Source organism: Lagenorhynchus albirostris, chromosome 9 (genome assembly GCF_949774975.1).
Source record: "Lagenorhynchus albirostris chromosome 9, mLagAlb1.1, whole genome shotgun sequence".
NCBI classification, from domain to species: domain Eukaryota; kingdom Metazoa; phylum Chordata; class Mammalia; order Artiodactyla; family Delphinidae; genus Lagenorhynchus; species Lagenorhynchus albirostris.
Genome location: NC_083103.1, coordinates 7,646,589 through 7,666,412, shown reverse-complemented (window position 1 = coordinate 7,666,412; position 19,824 = coordinate 7,646,589). Strand labels below are relative to the sequence as shown.

At 59.0% G+C, this 19,824-nt stretch overlaps 1 protein-coding gene across 9 annotated transcripts in view; it reads right to left on the bottom strand.

Annotated features, from left to right (window-relative positions):
- The window catches only part of NRXN2 (neurexin 2), a 99,803-nt gene that overhangs the window by 20,097 nt on the left and 59,882 nt on the right, over positions 1-19,824 (bottom strand). For 5 of the 9 annotated variants that reach the window (XM_060157614.1, XM_060157616.1, XM_060157619.1 and 2 more), the window contains 3 exons: positions 9,379-9,560; positions 4,525-4,696; positions 256-345 (listed from right to left, as the gene is read on the bottom strand). In XM_060157614.1, coding sequence (XP_060013597.1) covers positions 256-345; positions 4,525-4,696; positions 9,379-9,560 — 444 coding nt within the window. Of the gene's footprint in view, positions 1-255; positions 346-4,524; positions 4,697-9,378; positions 9,561-17,119; positions 17,364-19,824 lie in introns of those variants that run through there. The other 4 variants (XM_060157621.1, XM_060157615.1, XM_060157622.1 and 1 more) reach the window with 3 other exon arrangements.

The following is a 19,824-nucleotide window of genomic DNA, read 5'->3' as shown; positions in this document are numbered from 1 at the left end:
ACCCTAGTCCCTTCCCAGGTTTAGAAAGAGACCAAGGACTCTCCGTCTTCTAGGAAAAGCCGGTCCCCTGCCCAAACCACCACTCTAAAAGACAGGGACCCTGGACAACAGAGAGGAAGGGAACAACCTGGCTGGACAATTGTCCTTTCACTAGGGGGTGGGCGATGGGGAAGGCACGGATGGGGAAAGAGAGAGCTCTGCACCTTTAAGATAGTGTTTTTAAAGTTAATTAATTAATTAATTCTGGTTAATTACCTTTGTCGAGCAGCCATTCATCTACTACTCGACCAAGCCGGTAGGGGATTCTCTGTCTAGCAATCGCCAGGCGCTCGTTATCAAAGTTTCCTTGGAAAAGTTTAGAAAGACAGTAGGTTTCTCAGGCGGCGAAATTAGAAAAGTAATTATGCATTTCTCAGGAGACTCAGAGTAAGCAGCGACATTCAACGGAGAGGGGGCCAGGTCCACCCAAGGCGGGAGAAGAAACGCGGGTCCCTCGTCCTCCCTCCGGTCCCCCTCCCTAGGCTCCCATGCAGAGCCAGCCCCACCCTGGGGGCGGGAGCGACCCAAAGAAAAAGAGAGGGACAAAGAAGAAAAGGAAAGGGGAAAGGAAGAAAAGGCAGCTGGAAGGTCAAAGGTCAGAGGTTAACCAGGTTTGTCTGTGCTCTCCCTGTCTGCCCACTTCCTTCCCCATCCCAGAGCGGGGCAGAGGGGCGGGGAGGGGCATTTAGCGGGTTTAAGTTGGGGGGTGGGAGGCCTCAGTGGCCGGCGGGTTACTGCGTTTAGAGGGCTGTTTAGAAGTGGGAGGGACGGGTTAAGTGGGGGGGTTTATGCGGCGTTTAAGGGGTGGCCCAGCACACGCATTTAACAGTGAGATTTCAACCACTTCTCGAAGCCCCCTCGGCTCCCTTTACCTTCCGTGCTCAACCCCCAGCTTCCCCTCACCTCCCACCCCACCCCACCCCACCACCAGCTTCCACCTGAATCCCCCCAAGCCCCCCGCTGCTCTCACTGCAGGCACTTCCGGCTTCTCAGCCTGGGCACAGGTGCCTGCTTGTGGCGGCTGGATGTCACCCAGCCGCCTCGCCCACCCTTTGCATCTCACCTCTTCCACCCCTGGTCCACCCTACAGGCGCCCCAGCCCTCCTCTGCCTGGCGGCACCTTGCTCTCTTCCCCTCTCTCTCAGCTTCATTCCAAGACCCTCAGACTCCTGTCCACTCAGGTCCCCTCTCCTTCCGGCCCTGGGGAGCCCAGTCCAGCTCCCACTTGAGCCTTCCTCCTTCAGGTTCCTCCCCCCACAATTCCTAACCTCCACCCCTCCTCTCAACCCTGGCTGCCCATCTGGATACACACCTGTTCTCTCCACTCACAGGGAGGAAGGAGGATGTGTGTGTGTGTGCGTGCGTGTGTCTGTCTGTCTGTGTCTGTGTGTCCTGTGAGCTCTTCCCCAAGGCTGTGGGTGATCCCAAACTGCAGCCGTGGAAATGGAAATGATTTCCTTTGGAAATCTGGCCACTCTACCCACTGAAACCACTTACACGATCTTCAGTAACATGCATGCCGGGGGCATTTTCCCTCTCATCTCCCACTGCACAGCTGTACTACCTGCCCAATGAGACCTGGGCCTGGGCCTGCCTGCGTACACATCCCGTTAATGAGCCCATGGTGTATTCACATGAGCATGGATGGGGCCTCCCTAGGTGCTTACGAGGCAATGAGACCCTGCCTTCCCACAGATTCCACAGGTTCTGAATCCACAGATTCAGGTCACTTGTGTTTCAGACAAAAATGGATCATCCATTTGTTTAGTCACTCAACAAACATTTCTTGAGTGCCTGTTCTGTTCCTGGTGCTGGGTACTGGAGATGCAAAGATGAACGTCCGGTCCTTGACCACCGGGAGCCCCAGCCAAGCAGGAGAGACTGGCAAGTGACCAGCAGTGTCCTGTGTTCTGTTAGAGGTAGCACAGCCCTGGGGATGGGGCTGAGAGGGGCCCTAGAAGACACTGGAGGAGAAGTATAGTAGCCAGAAGAGTGTCAGATGGGGGAAGGGAGGGAGAGGGCACACACAGACAGAGGCAGAGAGGCAGGAGGGCAGGAGGCATTCAGGGACCTACCTGCACTGGGATAGTTGTGGGTGCGTCTGTGTGTCTGTGTGTGGCATGTATTTGTGTGTGGGTCCTGAGAAGGAGGGAAGAATGTACGTGTGTCTCACCGGCACACATAACAATTCTAACAAAAGCTCCGTTTACACAGCACCTCTGAGCACCTCTGCTACGCCACGCCATTCTAGCACTCTCCTTAGGTTATCTCACGGAACTCTCACAGTACGGCTATGAGGTAGATATTATCCCCAACTTTCACAGGTAGAAACTGAGATCCAGAGGAGCTAAATGACTTGTCCAAGGTCACACAGCTTGTCAGTCGGAGACCCAGGATTTAAAGCCTGGTCCTGCTGACTCGGAGTCCCTGGGCTGTGTCTCTGAGCTCCCTGAGTCTGCGCCACGCACACTGCTGTTGCTCAGGGTGACTCTCGGCTTTCGTAAGGGATCTGCTGTCACAGGGCACACAGGCAGCCACCAGGCCCTCACGGTGCTCTGCTTGGCAGGTAAGGGGCCTTCCGCACCCCAGCCAGGGGTCCCTGAGCAGAGGAGAGAAGGCGTGACTCCTCTAACCTCGCATCCAGCCTGCGGGGCTCCAAGGGGAGGAGCTCTGGCTTGACATGGTAAAGCCTTCATGCTCCCCAAAGTCCAGCCTTGTCCAGTGTAGGCTGGTGTCTTCACTGCTACAAAGGTTGCCCTGGCGTGTGTGTCTAAGACAGAGCGAAGTCTGATGCCCGCAGAGCCTGGCCTGTCAGTGTCTGCGCATCTGTGGGACTCAGCATGGGAGCGTTTATGTGCCTGAGTTGCCCTACACGTGCCCAGGCCCTGGTGTAAGCTGGCATCCCACTGTAGGGCTCTTTTTTACCTCGTGTCTGTCTGACCATATGAATATTTGCAGTTGTCTGTGTGTCTGGGGCTGGCCTGTGTGTTTGTCAGCCTCTGAGTTTCTTAGGGGCCGTGTGGTTCTCTATTTCCAGGGCCTGCCTGAAAGCATCTGGGTACAAGCCTACATGGCTGTGAGTCGTGAGCCCACACTGGCATTTTCATCCTGGCATACAAGCGGGTCCATGAGGGTCTGTGCACTTGAACCTCTCACTGTCCTTCTGCCCACGGCTCTCTCAGCCAGCATGGGGCAGCTTCTCTGGGCATCACTTCTGCCAGGAGAGGGGCTGAGCCCGAAGACGCTCTCTCTGCTTCTCAGGGGCTGCTTCTCAGTCGGCACCCGCGCGTGTGACTCTGCAGCGTTGCTCAGCCTGTATCTCCACATCTCTGTGTTTCTGCGGTTCTTCTGCAGTACCTCCACTTCCCCTCCCTCTTCATCTCCCGCACTGGGGCTCTCTTCCTCTCCCTCCCAAGGCTCTGGCCACCTCCTCTCTCGCTGGCTGGGTCTGCACGACAGCGGCTCCATATATCTCCCTGCACCCCTCTGGGAGCTGCCTCCGTCTCCGCTTCTGTCTGGGTGACTATTTCCATCTCTCTCCCTTGCTCCTCCTCTGGTTTCCTCTCACTCTGAGGCTCTTTCTCTGCCTCCCTCAGATTCTTGCAGAGTCTCTGCCTCCTCATTTCTTTCAGGTCCTCATTTCTGTCCCTCCCCTGTGCTCCTCAGACCTCGGTTTGTCCTCGGCCACCACAGCTGTCACACTGTTGAACTGGGTCTCTTTGCCTCCCCGTGCTCCCCCAGCCCAAAGACTGCGAGCTCCCTGCAAGCAGGGGCTGTATGCTGTGTCCTCAGGGCGCGGCACAGGACCTGATACTAGTAGGTTGTCGATGAAGGTTTGTTGAAGGCACTTGACCTATTTTTCGCTCTCGTTGTCACTTGTCGCTCTCTCCTTTTCACCATGTCCCTTACTTCTTGAGACCCTGGGGTTCCTTTTCTCTGGGTCTCCATGGTTACTTCTCTTCCTTTATCGAGATCACCTAATATGAACCTTTGACTTGCTCTTTGTAAAGACCTGGGTTCTTGCCTTGGTTCTATCCTTGGGAACAGTCCTGCCTCCTTGCCAAGATCCGTTTTGGGTTACTTCTGGATCTTCTCTCTTTGGTTTCTGCATCTGCCTCCCCATTTCCGCCTGTCCCTCTTTTCTCAACTCATCCTTCCCTCAATTACGACAGACTCTCCCTAATTCTACCTTCCTTCCCTCCTCTCCTCCCCCATCCACAAACTGGACCCTGACCTTGCATCCTTCCCTGTTCAGCTGTGCCGCCTCCCTCCTAGCTGACCCACTCCCACAGTCTCGCCCCCACCCTACACATCCCAACTTTTCCCTTTAGCCCTGCCCCGCCATCGTCCCGCCCCTACAAGCCACGCCTTTCCCGCAGCCGAAAGCCTCGCCACTTAACCCCGCCCCCGGTGCAGGCAGCTCTCCTATCAGAGGGCGCCCCGCCCGCCCTGCCCTGCACCTCCCCTGCGCCCCGCGCCGCCTACCTGCCGGGTACCGCTCGTTGACCGGCCAGCTGTCCACCTGCAAGGTGGCATTGCCGCCGCTTCGAGTGAAGCGCACCACGTGGTATTTGCCGTCGCTCACGATGGCGTTGGGCTCGTCGATGGTAATGTCGTCCGTGCCCACGTTAAAGATCACCCCCACGGTGCCCTGGTCCTGGGGACAGGGAGGTAGAGGTCAGGGATCCTGAGGGAGAGACCGTTCACTCCTTCTAGAACTCCACCTGTGAACACCACCGGTCCAGCTCTGCAGCATTTAACAGCTTTACAACACACCTCTCCCAGCCGCGTCTTTACTGGACCTTTTCACCTGCCCAAGGAGGTGGGCAGGCTTGTCCCCTCCCTGCCTCATATGCAAGCAAGGGAGTAACTGAGGTTCAGAGAGGTTGGGGAAGCCACCGTGGGGTGCACAGCATGGGCCTGGAGCACTTCCACTGACCACACCTGCCCGTTGCTTTTTGGTTCAATCAAAATGTTCCCAAATGTTCACAGGGCACCTCCTCCATGCAAGGGCCACTGAGCCTCCAGGCCCCAGACAGGGACGACCAAGAGGAACCCAGGACCAGTGGGACCACAGAAGGTGGAGGCTTCACCAAGGCACAGCCAACAGAGAAATCCACAGAAGGCAGCCCTGTGCCTGAGGAGGGTCTGGCCTCCCCACTCCTCACACCTCCAAGCTCAACCCTTGCCTCCCCTGCATGTTCTGCACTGGGCGAGTCCCTGAGGGCTCTGGCACCAGGGCATTGGCAGGTGTCAGCCCATGGAGGTCAGGCCTGAGTGCAGGGGCAGCCCCTTTGCAGTCAAGGGGGCACAGGCGCAGGGTCTGGACTGTGTGTTCTGGAGGGAGTCAGGTATAGAAAGAGATCAAGAAGACAAACCATGTTGGCCTTATTCAGGGAAGGTGAGCTTGGGGGTGTAATGGTAGAGGAGAGGGCCAGCAGCTGGGAAGGGACAGGAAGAGGAAAGACAGGGACTGAGGCCTGGAGATGGGGAGCAAAGAGTCAGTCTGAGCAACCTCTCCCAAGGCCCAGGCTCCAGAGAGGACCTGCATAGGGAACCCTTCAGAGGCCACCCAGGATCCAGCCCAGGAAGAGTTCTGTCCATGGTGCGAGAATGAGAGGGAGAGCCTCACTGAACCCCTCAATGGTGCCAGGTCCTCTGTGGGTACTGTACACACAGGCTGTCTTCATCCCCACAGCAACCCTCTGAGGAATAGACAGCATCCCATTCTACTGAGGGGGAAACTGAGGCTCAGGGAGGCTAAGTAACCTCCCCCAATCTCACAACTCATAAGGACGGACCCCCAGATTTGAACCCCAGTTGGCCTGACTCCAAAGCCAAGTGCTCCCTCCCGCTTTGCCTGCCAGTCTCGGGAGACACTGACTCAGAGTGCTGGAGGTGGGGGTGATCTGAGAGGCTACTGAGGCCAACCTTCCTTCAAGACCAAAGACGTCTAAAGAAGCCAGTGGAAGGCCCACTCGGCCCTAAACCTGAGCCCTTATTCCATTCCCCTGTACTACCCAGCAGCACCCCTGAACTTGGCCTCCTGAGTTCCTGCACCCCTCCTCCCACACTGCACAGACACTCGCACAGGCTCACACAGTCACAGGGACCAGATCAGCACGGAAGACACTACACTCCTGGAGTCTTCCTGAAAGACTGTTGCAGTCCGGCCTGGGCATGAGGAAGCATTTAGTTGCCACCTCCAGCATGCAACAGGGCTGAGGGGCTTGGTGGCACTGGGTGTGGGGATGGGGTGACTCACAGACGGGGCAGGGATTGGGGTTTTGCAGAGAGAGCTGGGGGGGCAGGATGTGCAGCCGTGGCCCCCTTGAAGATCCACGCCCTATCCCTTCCCCACTGTGGGTCCAGTTCTCCCCCTCCTAGAACCTGGGAAAGACACACGCACACACACACAGAGTCATACACACACACTCACACACACACACACACACGAGTCATACACACTCACACACACACACACACACAGTCATACACGTGCAGCGTCCCTCAGATGCAGCAAAGCAGGGAAACTGAGGCCGAGCTTGCCTAACAAAGGGTACTAGCAAGCCGCACTCATCCACCACCCACAGACTGACGACATCCAGGGAGAAGGGGTGGTCTCTGCTCCCCACGTGAGAGGAACAGACCTCAGTACTACTGTCAGTAATAGAACAGCATCAGCCCCCTGGGTGCCTCTGAGGGTTTCTCCCCACGAGGCTCAGCTGGGTGGTGACAACGGTCAAGGAGCAGAAGTGGTCTGGGAGCCGGGATGGCAGAGGGCTGTCCAGGGCGGCTGGAAGGCAGGACACCTGCGTTTCCTAGGAGGCAGCCGAGCCCAGAGCCCAGAGCCGTGCACTCCAGGGGAGAGGCAGCTCCCAGAGCTGCTCCCCACGTGAAGTCAGTTGTCACTTCTTTTAAAGTCATTAATTCCTAATTCCCCAATTACCTCATTAGGCGGCGGTGGGAGAACGAGGCCGCTCCTACAGCAAATAATTATGGGAGTCAAAATTAATTTGGCAAAGTGGAGCGACGCTTTATTAGAAACGTCAAATTGCTTTTCTCTCATTTTGCTGCCGCCTCCCCACTCTCTGAGAGCTGCTAATGACGCGGCGGTGGGAGCTGATATATCACCAGGGGAGAAGGGGGCTTGGGGGCTGCCCCAGGGGGCTTCAGCCCGTCGGGTGCCCAGCTCTCCCCTCAGAGCTGACCTCTCTCATGGCTCCCACGCTTCCTCCAGGGCCCCCGGCCCTCGCCAGGCTCCTCATCCCAGGGGCAGCCCCGCCCCGCCCCGCCCCGCCCTGCCGGCTACAGCACCAGGCACCAGGCCTCGTTCCTCCATAACCCTCGTTCCTCCATAACCCTCGTTCCTCCATAACCCGGCACCAGGCGAGGGCTGTGGGCAACTGCTGGGAGAGCAAAGGAGACTCCTTCTCCCTGCACCCTGATCCCCCTGCCCCTTCTCCTCAGCACTGGGGAACCCTGTCCCCTAAACCTTCAGGCATATCAACAGAAGTTGTCAAATGAGGCGGACACAGTGCACCCACAGATCTGCTCACCCAGGCGGATGCTCACAGGTGCTCAGGACATTAGTGGACACAGTGCTTCCTACGGGCTGGGCAAGGAGTGTCCTCAGTGCTTTATATACATGGTCTCGCTTATTAAACCTGCGAGCATCTCTGTCCGCTTATCATGCCATTACACAGATGAGGACACTGAGGCGCGGAGACACAAGGTGATGCACTAGGGCAGAGCAAGGACGCGGCAGAGCTGGGACTCAAACCCAGGCATCTGCTCCAAAGCCACACACCACCTCTCAGGACTATGTGATGAGAGAGCAGCAGCCCTCACTCACAGAGAGGAACCCGGAAACACAGTCACACCTGCCACGCAGAGTCAGGAGACTGAAACAGCAGCAAACGCCACACTGCCAAGAAATACAAATATAGAGCGACACACCCGATCAGAGGCCACGAGACTGTCCCCCACGGCGCCGCCCCCCAGCACTCCTGACACGATCAACGTGCACGGGGCCCACACTGTCACATACAGTCACCGTCCGCACTGCCTCTCACGCAGGTGGAGACGCTCACACGCACAGAACTTGCAGGCCTTCTCCCCAGGCTACTCCTTACTCTGCTTTCCTTTCCCCCTCGTTTCCCTGCCCGGCCTCCCAGGCCCGGTGTCCATCAGCTGCCACTTCTACTCCAGCTCCGCTCTGTCCACGGTCCATCTCTCCTCAGACCTCCTTCCTTCCCTCCCTCGTGTCGGGGAAGGGGTGTGCAGGCTGGGGACCCTGCAAAGCTGTCATGTAAGGAGGGGCCAGAGCCCAAACGAGCCTTCTCCCCTGGCTCCCTCGCTCCCCTGAAAGCTCAGGGCCCCCCACTCAGACCCTTCCAGCACACAGAGCCTGGCCAGCCTGTTCGACCCTCCCAGCTCGGGGTCCTGGCCAGGGTCACCATGTGGGATGCGGGCAGGGAAGGGAGGGGGCCGTAAGCGGCTGCATAGGTGGAAAATGGAGACTGAGGTCAGAGGCCCAAGGGTTAAGACAGTGGGCCGGGGGCAGGGGAGAGGCTAAGAGCACAAATGAAATGGAGCAAGGCTTGAGGCCACAGGGAAGTGTGTGGGGCCAGAGCAGAGAGGGGGAAGAAAAGGGGCCGCCCGAAGACCAGAGTTAGGATGGAAACTGTGAGAAGAGGAGCCACAGGCATGGCGGGGGGCCTAGAGGGAGGCAGTGGGGAGCAGCAGAGGGCGAGGAGGGGAGCTGGGCAGAGAAAAGCAGAGCTGAGCGGGACCGGAGGCCAGAGCAGAGATGTGGGGTAGGGCCGAGGTCAGGGAGGAATGAGCAGGGCTATGGCCAGAAGGGCTGTAAGGGAGGCCGGGTAAGGGGGCGGCTGGGAGGGCAAAGGTCATGGGAACAGTAATCAAGGGCAGGGAGGCCCGAAGGAGGGGACAGGAAAAGGTGCAGGACACAGTGGGAGGCATAGGCGGTGCAGGAGTGAGCAGGCAGCAGCCCAGGGCAGTCACAAGGTGGGGATGTTCCCACAGGCTGCAGGAGAATGGCCGGGAAGGCTCAAGGAAGCCCCTGAAGTCTCAGGGTGGGGAGCTGGGGAGCTTCAGGTGAGCGGAGGTGGCTCTGGGGGCCTCAGTGAACAACCGGGAGGAGAATGGGTCTCAGGTGCGGAACCACAGACTGGAAACCCCAGCACTCAGGGAACAGAGGTTCTGAGGGCTCCACGGGAGGGAAAGATGCGAGGTGCTGGTCCCATGGCAAGAGAGGACTGAGTGGATTCGGGGCAGAAGGCTGGGGGGTCGGGGATGCCAGCCCCGCGTCCTTACGATGTGCAGCTGCAGGTAGTCCCCGAGGCCGGAGGCGCTGTCCACCCGCACCAGCACGGCGCTCCGCTGGTGCGTGCTGAAGCCCACGGCCAGGCGGTCCATCCTCGTGCTCGGCCGGTCGTTGGGAGGCCATGTGTAGGTGATGAGCGCTCCCCCCTTCCCAAAGATGTATGTGGTCCCGGCTGCAGAGAGAAGGAAAGGGAGACAGAGATACGAGGTCAGGAGGGCGAGATTAGCAGGTCCTTGGGGCTGTGACCGGAGCACTGGGACACCAGGTTTAGGGTACGGGGGCTTCAACTGTGATACCCACAGCGGCCACCAGGCCCTGCCCTCCTAGGGAACAGTTGACAGGCGGGTGCCTGGGTGGGAGCCCGTGCAAGCGCGCAGACAGATGTAGCCGCCTCATCAAGAATTCTAGCTTTAATTACAGCAAAACAGAGAGGTAATAGAGAGAGTGACACACAGAGAGAGAGAGAGCCCGGAGAGAGGCTGGCTGCAAGGGGACAGAGAAGATCGCCAGGGACGGGCAGGACCCAAGGGGCCTGGGCCTGAGCCACTCGGCTGCTCCCAGGGCTGGCAGAGGTGACAGGTTCGAGTATGTACTTGTGTGGGGCCTGAGTTGAGCAGGCACCAAGGCAAAAGCAGCCCCAGGCGATGGCGGCCGGAAGAGCAGGGGCTGTTCCTCTGACTCACAGCCTGCAGGCTGGCCCCGCTCCAGCGCCTGCTCCCCACCCCCTCCCAAGCCCCTGCAAATCCTGGTCCCACTTTGCCCGGACTCCCTGCTTCTACTCCCAGCTAGGGGGCTGCCTGGGTGCCAAAACGGGGTGTGGGGGAGGGGGGGTCCTGGAGCCCTGCCCAGAAAAGAAGAGACAGACAAGGGGGTGGGGGGGTAGAGATTGACAGCCAGAGGAGGAAGGAGGCAGAGAGACAGATGGACAGAGAGGGACAGAGAGGGGTGTAGGTGAGAGAAGGCGGGAGAGTGGGAGCCAGAGATGATGAAGGGATCCCTCTCCCTACCCTCTCCCATCCCACCCTCTCTCCCCCTCTGTCTCCTCTTTGCCATCCGGCTGCTGCTGGGGCGGGTGTGAGGTCCCTAACGATCTCAGCCCCAAAATAAACCCTATTAGTCGCCTTGTTCCCTCCTGTGGCTGCCTGGGCTCCCTGAGGGTGGGGGCAGACTGATTGCCAGGATGGAGGCAGGGGTCAGGGCCGGTCGCCCAGTTTCCGGGAAGGGAGCTTTGTCTGGGAGGCCTAGAGGACTAGTACTCTGGGGCCTTCAGAGAAGGAAAGACAACAATCTTGCATTCTTTAGAACATAAATGGAGCAGATGAGACTCATAAAATGCTTAATTAAATAATTAGCCACTAACAACTCCTCTCAAAGCACTTCTTGCGGGTAGAGGGGTTCAGGGGAGGACTTATCCAGAGAGAAGGAGAGGCAGATGGGGCGTGAGGGCACAAGCCTGGAGCAGGCTGGGAGAAAAGCAAGGCCTTGGGGGTGGGAGAGCTCTGGGTGGGATGGGAAGTCTGGGTCGGGGAAGGCCTGGGGTACTTCCCCGGAGCCAAAGCGCTCTGCCAAGATGGCAGCCAAGCTGGTGACACTAAGGCCAGGCCTCTCAGGCACCTTGGGGTCTCTCACCTCAGGGACTGGGAACCCCACTGTAGTTTGGGCAATCGGGGATCAGGGGTCTCTATCCCAGGAAGCTCCTAGGCCCCCGAAGGAGAGGGGACTCCTGAGTGCCTTGGAGGGAGGTACCATCTGCCCGCCCAGGAGGAGCTGAGAAGGGAAGGCTGTTGCCTGGGTCCCAGAGAGGCAGTGAGGCCAGCAGGGGGCTGGGGGGGTAGGAGCTGTCACCCAGAGCGCTTGTCATCAGGGCCCTCCGTCTCCCCAGGCAAGGCTAGACGGGAGAGGTGACTCCCGGGGGGGCAAGGCAGGTGGGAAAGAACCACCTTGATGTCAATTAACTGACATCTTGCCACAGCACATTGCAGGGAAAGTCCCCGCGCAGAAGATAGAGGGAGCTCGGCTCTGCCCCTCCAAACTGAGGTATGCTTCCTACCTGAGGGCCCCGGAGGCTCAGTGGTGAGATCTGAACTCTCAGGATGGGGTCCCAGGATCAGGGTGGAGAGCTGGACTGGGGCAGTGAGCCACACACCCGCCTCCAGCAGGTCACTGCCTGGACAGGGCAGGGCCCGAAGGCTAGGAGCAGGGTAGGCCTCAGTCAGCAACGGTCTCTCCACTCCCAACACTGCAGCACTCTGGAAAATCGGCTGTTTCCATGGTAACCGTAATAGCCAGGGTCCTCCCTTCCCCCTCCACTCCCTCACAAGCTGCATGTACAAAATTTGGGGGGTGAGGAGGGCCAGGGGCGCTGAGATGCTGACCCTCCTCCACATACACCCCTCCCTGCTTCCCAGACCTGAGGCTGCTGCCTCTCACCCCCTGGGCTCCAGCGCCTCCCAGTCAGACGCGGGAGGGGCTTACTGGGTTTCTAGATCCCTCAGACCAGCGAAAGAAACTCCATCTACCTGGAGCCTCCCAAATCTCCCAGGTCTAGGGGAAAGGAGGCCCTTTCTCCTCACTTTCCCACCCCAGGAACCCAGACAGCACATCAGGCTGAGCCCGGAGAGGGTGCGAGGAGCGAGCACGCCCAATGCCCCATAGGGCAGTGAGGCCGGAGGGATCAGAGGCGGGGCGGGTGCTCCAACCCCGCAGACCCCGCACCCACACACAGGCCACGACGCAGCCAGCTGCGCACAAAGACCCAGTGTGGAGAGGCAGACCCCAGACAGGAGACAGCCGGGAAACATGGCGGTAAGCGCACAATGACGGGCCCTGGCAGGCGGCGAGGGCAGCGGCTGGCTGGCACTGCGCAGAACGGGACAGGCGCACGGGTCCCCGCCCCCGAGGCCCATGGCGCACGGGCCGCACACCCCCGCCCCAGCCTCCCCCAGTCCCCAGCCAGGGCCCTGCTCGGCCGGGCCTCCCCCGGGATTTATTACACAGCTGCTCTCCCACTGCCGCCAGTTTTTTCCGGGGGGGCTGGCCTGTTAAAGCCTAAGAGCGTTTATTACACGGTGGGGGGATCGGGTGGAGAGACACTTGTTGGGCCGAAGAGGTGAAGGATGAATGGTTTATCGGACTGGGGCGGCACTAATTACCCTGGGGAGACATTTCTCTCCCCGGCACCCCGCTCCAGCCCGGGCGCACAGGGCTCGGGCTGGGATGAACGCGGGCGGAGGGGCGGGACTCCGCCTGGTCCCTCCCGGTCCCTCCCCGTCCCTCCCCGTCCCTCCCCGCCGCGCTGCGTAGGCGTAGGCGCCTCCCGCCTCTCACTCCGCAAGCCGTCCTCTGCCCTGGACACCGGGCGTCCTGGGTCGGGGGGCGAAGGCACATGGAGCCCAGGACACCGAACCACAGCTAGAACCTCTGAAAGGTTCCGGAGAGGGCTCCAGAGAAGAAAGGGGCCAAAGCCAAGGCCCATTATGTTGCCCTAGGGTGGTCCAGACCCATTGTTTTTGACCTCCCCAGGAAAACGCTAGTGAGCTACAAAGTACACAACATTGCAGGGTGGAAGGGTGGGGAGCAGCCCTGAAGCCCAAGGCAAGACAGCCTCTGGCCAGACACAAAATGCCCCAGGCCCAAGTGGCCACCACCCAAAGGCCCTGGCCTGGAACCTTCTGCCCACACCCAACATAGTCCCCTCAATCCCTCCTGGACCCAGAAATTCACTGATCCAGTAGAACACTAAATGATCAAGAATCTTCTGTACAATTCCCACACACCTGCATTCTAGAAAAAAAAAGAAAAACCCCAACCAACCATTAATAATGGTTAGCTTACCCAGACCCAAACAACATAATCATCCCATGTGAAAAACCACCCATGCAGTGCTGCCCCTGTGGTTAAAACTACACGTGCAGACCCTCTGTCTGCCTGTCCCTGCCGCATCAGAAGCCATGACAAAAACCTTCTGGTGGATCTCGAATCATGAGAGGATAAAACGTCTTGTACAGTCCAGAAAAGCCGCAGTCCTGGGTGCCCACAGCCCACGCCAGCTCTCTGAATACAGACCCTCACAGTCCACGGGGTTATCTCTCCAGGTCCAGAGCCCTGGGCTCAGGTCTCCCTTGATCCCAGAACAATAGCCCCTCAATTCTTAAGCCTGTTCTTGGCCATAAGACATCCAGTCAGAAATCCAAGTGAACACACCCATATCCAGCAAATCAAATGAAATGCCAGCCCCCTTTAGAAGCTGGAGTGATGAATCCAGAACCCGTGGAAGCTCCTGACTCAGAACCGAACCGGGATTGACCCCTCTATTCCTGGCCTCAGAGGGTACAAGAAATGAAGGTCAGGGGCTGCAAGGCTCGTAAAGGGCTCTGAAACTAGAATCGGGGTCAAGGATCAGGAGAGTGTCACCCCCTCAGGCCATTTTTAGGACCCGGGTGTACTAAGCTCAGACTGACATCAGGTGCAGGAGTGTCAGTGAGTGTCCGGCAGGTCAGTAGGGATATTATGTAACGGGTGGGGTTGAGGGCGGAAAGGGAAAGGCAGGAAAGAGTGAGGAGAGGAGGGAAGGAAGGCAAGGAGGAATGCAGGAAGAACGCAAAGAGTCGGGAAGTGGAGACGCAGGTGCAGGAAAGAGAGGCTTCTCACACTGGGGGCAGCCAGGGAGATGCTGGCACAGAAAGGAAGGGTCTCCCCCGGCCTACAAAGGTCTCCCAAGCTGGGCTCTTCCTCTAGCCAAGCACGGGGTCCCAGCAGAAGCCCATCCTGTCGCCTCCCCCCACATCTGAGGTGCGCCCAGGTGGGGTTCAGCCATGACAGCTGGCCTCCTCCCTCCTCTTCTATCCGTCCTTTGACCCTCTTCCTTCCTCTTCACTGCCTGACCGTTCTCAGGCTCCTCCACTCGGTCTCCCCACCACCTTCCATCACGGCCCTGCAGCACCCTCCACCTCCTCTGCTTCCACGTGGTCCTCGGCAGCCATCGGCCCTCTTGGGGCTGTTTGTCTCCTCTGCACAGCAAGCGCGTCTCTGAGGCCATCCCAACACCAACATTCCATAGGTTCCCCCAACACCCCCCCCACACAAGCTCTTTCCTCCATTTTCTCTCCCTCTCCCCCAGCTCTTTGCATCCCGACTCCAACTCCTTCACGGAGCCTTCTTCTGGCACTTTGGCTCCCAAGTCCCTCCTTCCAATCTGCTCAGCTCCCCTGGGCCAGCCCCTCTCTCCTTTCCTTTCCCCTTTCACCTCCTCTCCTCTTCCCCCCACCATGATTTCCCCCAATAGCCTTTCTTCTCTTGTCCCTTCATGCCTCTCCTCATTGCCCAGAAAGACCATGTCCTATCTGGGTGTCTCTGGGGACTGAGCCTCAAGGGAGTCAGAAGGGATGATGAAGGGGACGGTGAAAGGCAAACAGGGCCAGATTGCTCGCAGGGAGAAAAAGGGAGTTAAAGTCAGGTGCAAGGTGTGGCGGGGGGAGTGGAGCAAGGAGCCTAGAGAGCATTGCACAGAGAGGACCCCAGCTGGGACAGGGGCTAGCCAGGGACACTCTGCTGGGCAAGGGAGAGGAAAGGAATGAAGGAGAGTGTTGGAAGAGGCCGCTCCTGGGAACTGGATGAAGAGAAAGTAGAGACATGAAGAAGATAAAGGTGAACTAGGAAAAAAGGGGGAAGGAGAGTAGAAAAGGGGTGGAAGGACTGAAAGTGATATGGGGGAACAAAGATTGGGAAGCAAGGATGGACAGATGTAGAACAATGATGGGGAGGCAGAGATGAGTGCAGAAATAGAAGGCCATGAGGGCATAGATGGGAAGTGAAGATACAGGCATGAAAGATGAGGGCAGAACAAAAATGGAGTTAAAAAAAAATGAGAGGGGATGGATGAACAGAAATGGAAGTGATGGGAATACAGAAATTAGAGGCAACAAGGTACAGAGTGAGAACTGGTAAAGGCACAGTGATGGGAGTCAAGATAAAAGGTGATGGAAGCATGGAGATGTCAGAGTGCCAAGATGGGAGGTGATAGGGGTTCAGAGATGGGAAGTGATGGGAGGACAGGTATAGGAGGTGATGAGGATATAGGGATGGGAAGTAATGGAGGTACAGAAACGGTGAGTGTTGGAGGGATGAGATGGGGACTGAAGATGAAAGGTGATGAAGTATATGGATGGGAAGTGATGGAGGTACAGAGATGGGAGGTGATGAGTTGCACCATATGGGAGGTGAGAGAGGTACAGAAACGGTGGTACCCTATGGAAAGTGATAGCAAGGTACAGAGATGGGAGGTGATGTGGAGTACAGAGAAGGGAAGTGGACTAAAATGGGAGGTGATGCGGGTCTCTGGGATGGTAGGTAACAGGAGCTTTGAGATGAAATGTGAAGGAGAGACTGAGATGGGAAATGATGGAGTCTGACATGGAATAAAACGTGAAGAGGGACACACATGGGAGGTAGTGGGGAGGGCAGAGATTGGAAGTTATGGGGATGCAATAATGGGAAGTGATGGAGGTACACATAATACGAAGACAGAGATGGAAGGTGGCAGGTACAGAGATGGGAAGAGATGGCATCCAGAGAATCTTAGAGGTCTAAGGTATGAGGTGATGAAGGGACTGGGCTGGGAGGGCCAGCAAACCCACAAAGGGCAGAAACCAGAAGTGATAGAGGTCAGAAATGGAAGGTGATGGAGTCTGAGAGGGAAGAGGAAGTAGGTTTTGAGATGGAAGGCTATGGGAGGGGGCGCTGAGATAAGAGGTGATAGTGTAAAGTGATAGAGGACTGACTCTGGAGGTGATGGGGAGACTGGGATAGGGGAACAGAAATTCAAACAGTGGGAGGTGGGAGATGCTGAGGATCAGGGGTGGAGGTAGGGCAGAAATGAAGAGGGGTGGAGAGGAGAAACCGGAGATTCAGGGAATGAGGCTGGGAGAATAATGGGACAGTGGAGCGAGGTGACTGCTTGGAGGTGGTGGTGGAGGCAGGGCAGAAATGAAGAGGTGTGGAGAGGAGACACCGGAGATTCAGGGAATGAGGCTGGGAGAATAATGGGACAGTGGAGCGAGGTGATTGCTTGGAGGTGGTGGAAGGACGGTAATAGGGGAAAGACAGGACAAAGACGGGACAGTTGCTGGAGGAACAGAAGTAAAATAGAGACAGATATGAAGAGGTGAAAGAGGCAGAGATGGAACACGTCTGAGCCAGAGAAGATAGGTGGGACAGAGGTGAGAGGTTGTTGGGGGACAAAGATAAGAAAATAATGGGTACAGAGATGCTGGACCAGCAGTGGGAAGGCGACGGTGAGGCAGAGGTGGAGCTAAGCCAGGTGGAGAAATGATAAGAGGCAGGGATGGAGGAGGTGAAGACAAGAGAAACGGAAGGGAGAGCTGGGCAGAGAGGATGAAAGGACAGATGGGGAGGTGGTGAGGGGACCTAAACAGGAGGGTGATAACAAACCAGAGATAGGGATTCGGAGGTAAAGGTGAGGCGAGGAATGAAAGTGATGAAGACAGAGATGAGGATGATAAAGGGACGGGGTGAGGGGATTGTGATGGAGAGGAGAGGGTGGGGCTGAGATGCTGGGAACCGAAGATGGTAGGTGAGGGGATGCGGGCCCGCAGGGCCGAAGGGCCGGGCCTCGGCGCTCACGGGCTGGGGTGCGGCCCGCGAGGGCCAGGGCTGCGCACACGGGAGGCCCCGGGAGCCAGCCGGCCGGCCGGTATCGGCAGCGCCACTTACCGTGCCCGCCGCGGGTGAGGAAGGGCATGCGGTTGATGGCGATCGGCACGGTGCCGTGCTTGCTGTGGAAGTGGTGGACGTGGTGGGTGGTGCTGAGGCTGGAGGAGACCCGGGCCCCCTCGGCTGCCCCAAGCAGCAGCAGCAGCAGTAGCGGCAGCAGAGGTGGCGGCGGCGGCGGCACGGGCCCGGCCAGGGCGGGGGGGCGGCGCGGGCACCCCCCCGGCCCGCTCCCCCCGGGGGGCATTTCGGCCCGGGGGCGGCCGCCTCACAGTCCCATGGCCGGGGGCAGGGACGCGGGGCTGCGTAGCCCCGCGAAGCCCCCCTCCGGCTCCGAGCCCCGGGAGGGGGGTAGGGGTGAAGAGAAGGAAAACCAGAGCCCAAGCCTCGGTCCCGAGCCAACGAAATCAACTGGATACCGCCGGGAAATCCGGGGTCCGCAGAGTGGCAACGCCAAGGTCCAGGACGCCTGGGTCCATCGCGAGGAGCTAAGGGTCTCCCCGCATCCCGGCGGGGTCGGAGCGGCGCAGAGAGCCGTCAGAAACCCGGGGGAGCGCCCGGGGGAGGGGGCATGGTGCCGGGTGGAGAGGTAGGGGAGGCGCGGGGGCCAAGCAGGGACGGGAGAGCGGGGGAAATCCTGCAGAAAAACCGAGCCGGGGAGGAGGGGGACTGGAGGAGAGAAGCGGGAGACCGACGGAGGCTAGGGCCGCTGCCGCTGCCGCTGCCGCCCGACGGAGACAGGGGAAAGGAGGGAGGGGCCGGGGGAGGGGGGGCTGGAGAAGAGAGAAGGGAAGCAAATCCGGGTGAGGGGGGAATGAAGGGAGAGGAGAGGAGGGGAGAGGAGAGGAGAGGAGAGGAGAGGAGGGGAGAGGAGAGGAGGGGAGCGGGGCTGAGCAGAGGAAAGGCGCGAGCCTGCTAGATTCCGGCGGAGAGATGGAGGCAGCGGAGTGTTGCTGCAGAGGCTGAGAGGGCTGGAAGGGAGAGGGAGGGAGAGAGGAGGGAGGAAAGGAGCGGAGTGGAGAGGGGAGGCGAGGGGAGGCGAGGGGAGGAGGAGCGCGGGAGAAGGAGGGGGCAGGGCGGAGGGACCCGGGCGGCTCCCGATCTGCGGGCGGCGCTGGGCAGCTCCGCCGCGCGGCTCCCGGCTAGCCCGCTCGGGGCTCGCCTCTCCTCTGCGCGAGCCCCGCCCCTCCCCCGCGCCCTGGCGCGCGCTCCCCTCCCGCCCCCTCCGGAGAAGGGGACCTGCTGAATAATTGAACAGGACTGAGGCTAGCAGAAGAGGCCGCTCTCTCCCACCTCCTCCCTCCCCCCCACCTGGACGAACCCCAGGAGTGCTCGCTGGTCCAGGGCGCAGAGATGTGGACACCGCCACCTCTGCACGCACGCCTCGGAACACACGTGCACGCTAGGATGTGGACGGGCTCGGGTATGGAGACACCCACGTGCCCATACAGGCATCAGTGTGCACGCACGCACACATAAGCTCAGATACATACATGCATACATGTGCTCATAGACACTGGCACACGAACTCACACTCAGCCGAGCGTGTACACATGCTCACGGAGGCAATACATGCACACACACATACATGTTTGATCACAGGTAATGAATGAACAGCCAACGTACACACGGACGGCTCCCTCCAGCTCACCCTCCAAAAACAGGGTCACCCATACGCATACAGACGACGCACCCAGAGGCTCAAAGGTGCTCCAGAGTAAGACATGCCACACACACAGTCCCTCGCCACCTCTCCAAAAGGGTGCTCCCCTCCCCCACACACACACCCTCCTGGACTCCTCCAATCCTTCCTGTCCACTTCCCCTGCCCCTCCCGCTGCCTCAACCTCTACCTCTGGGGAGGGGAGTTTCCAGGATACTTATCCACTGAGTGGCCCACTTGTGACAAAACCCTTCCTGGACCACTTATGTCCAGCTGAGGAAGTCACTTCTCCTTCTAGGGGCCCCTCCACTGAGATCTGCCCCCTCCCAGACTTTGGGACACCTCTGGGAAGCACGTGTCACAGGCCCAGAGGTAAGTGCAGGGGGCTTTCTTCCCTTCCTCTGGATGCCACCTCGGCCTCGGCATGGGGCCTGGGGGGGGGCTGGGGAGGGAGATGCTGAAGGTAGAGAGGGAGGGAGGTAGAGGTGGGACCTGGAAGGAGGCAAAGAAGGAGTGTCATAGGGTGAGAAGGAGAGGTGGTGAAGAAAGGGCAAAAGGAAGCAGGTGTGAAAGGGGAGGGAGGGGCTGGCTCCTGCTTATTGATTCTGAATTCCGTTTTAGAGCAAAGACTGCTACCAGGAGCCCCACAAGTTCTGCACCCAGGTCCTGGGTGCAGTCAGAACCCAGGACAGCTCCTCTGCCACAGCTGCTACCTCCCCAGCCCTGCTAGATGCCAGGGCCCCATTTGGCCCCCAGCCCTTCAGAAGGGAAGAAAGGGGTCCTCAGAGGCACCCGGGAGGAAGTTTCCAGGTGGTGCGTGGCCCCATGAGGGAGGAGAGATTGCAGGCTGAGGAGCAGGGCTGGGGCCCCCAAAGCCTTGTCCTCCTGCCCTCTCATCCCGTGCACGCTCTTGGCCCTGGCGCTGAGGTAGAGACTGACATAGCTCTGAGCAGGCAGAAAATGTATGGTCCCAGAGGGAGGGAGGGAGGAGCCAGTGGCAAGAGGAGAGGAAGGGAAGCCGCCTAGAGGCCAATCAATACCAGTGA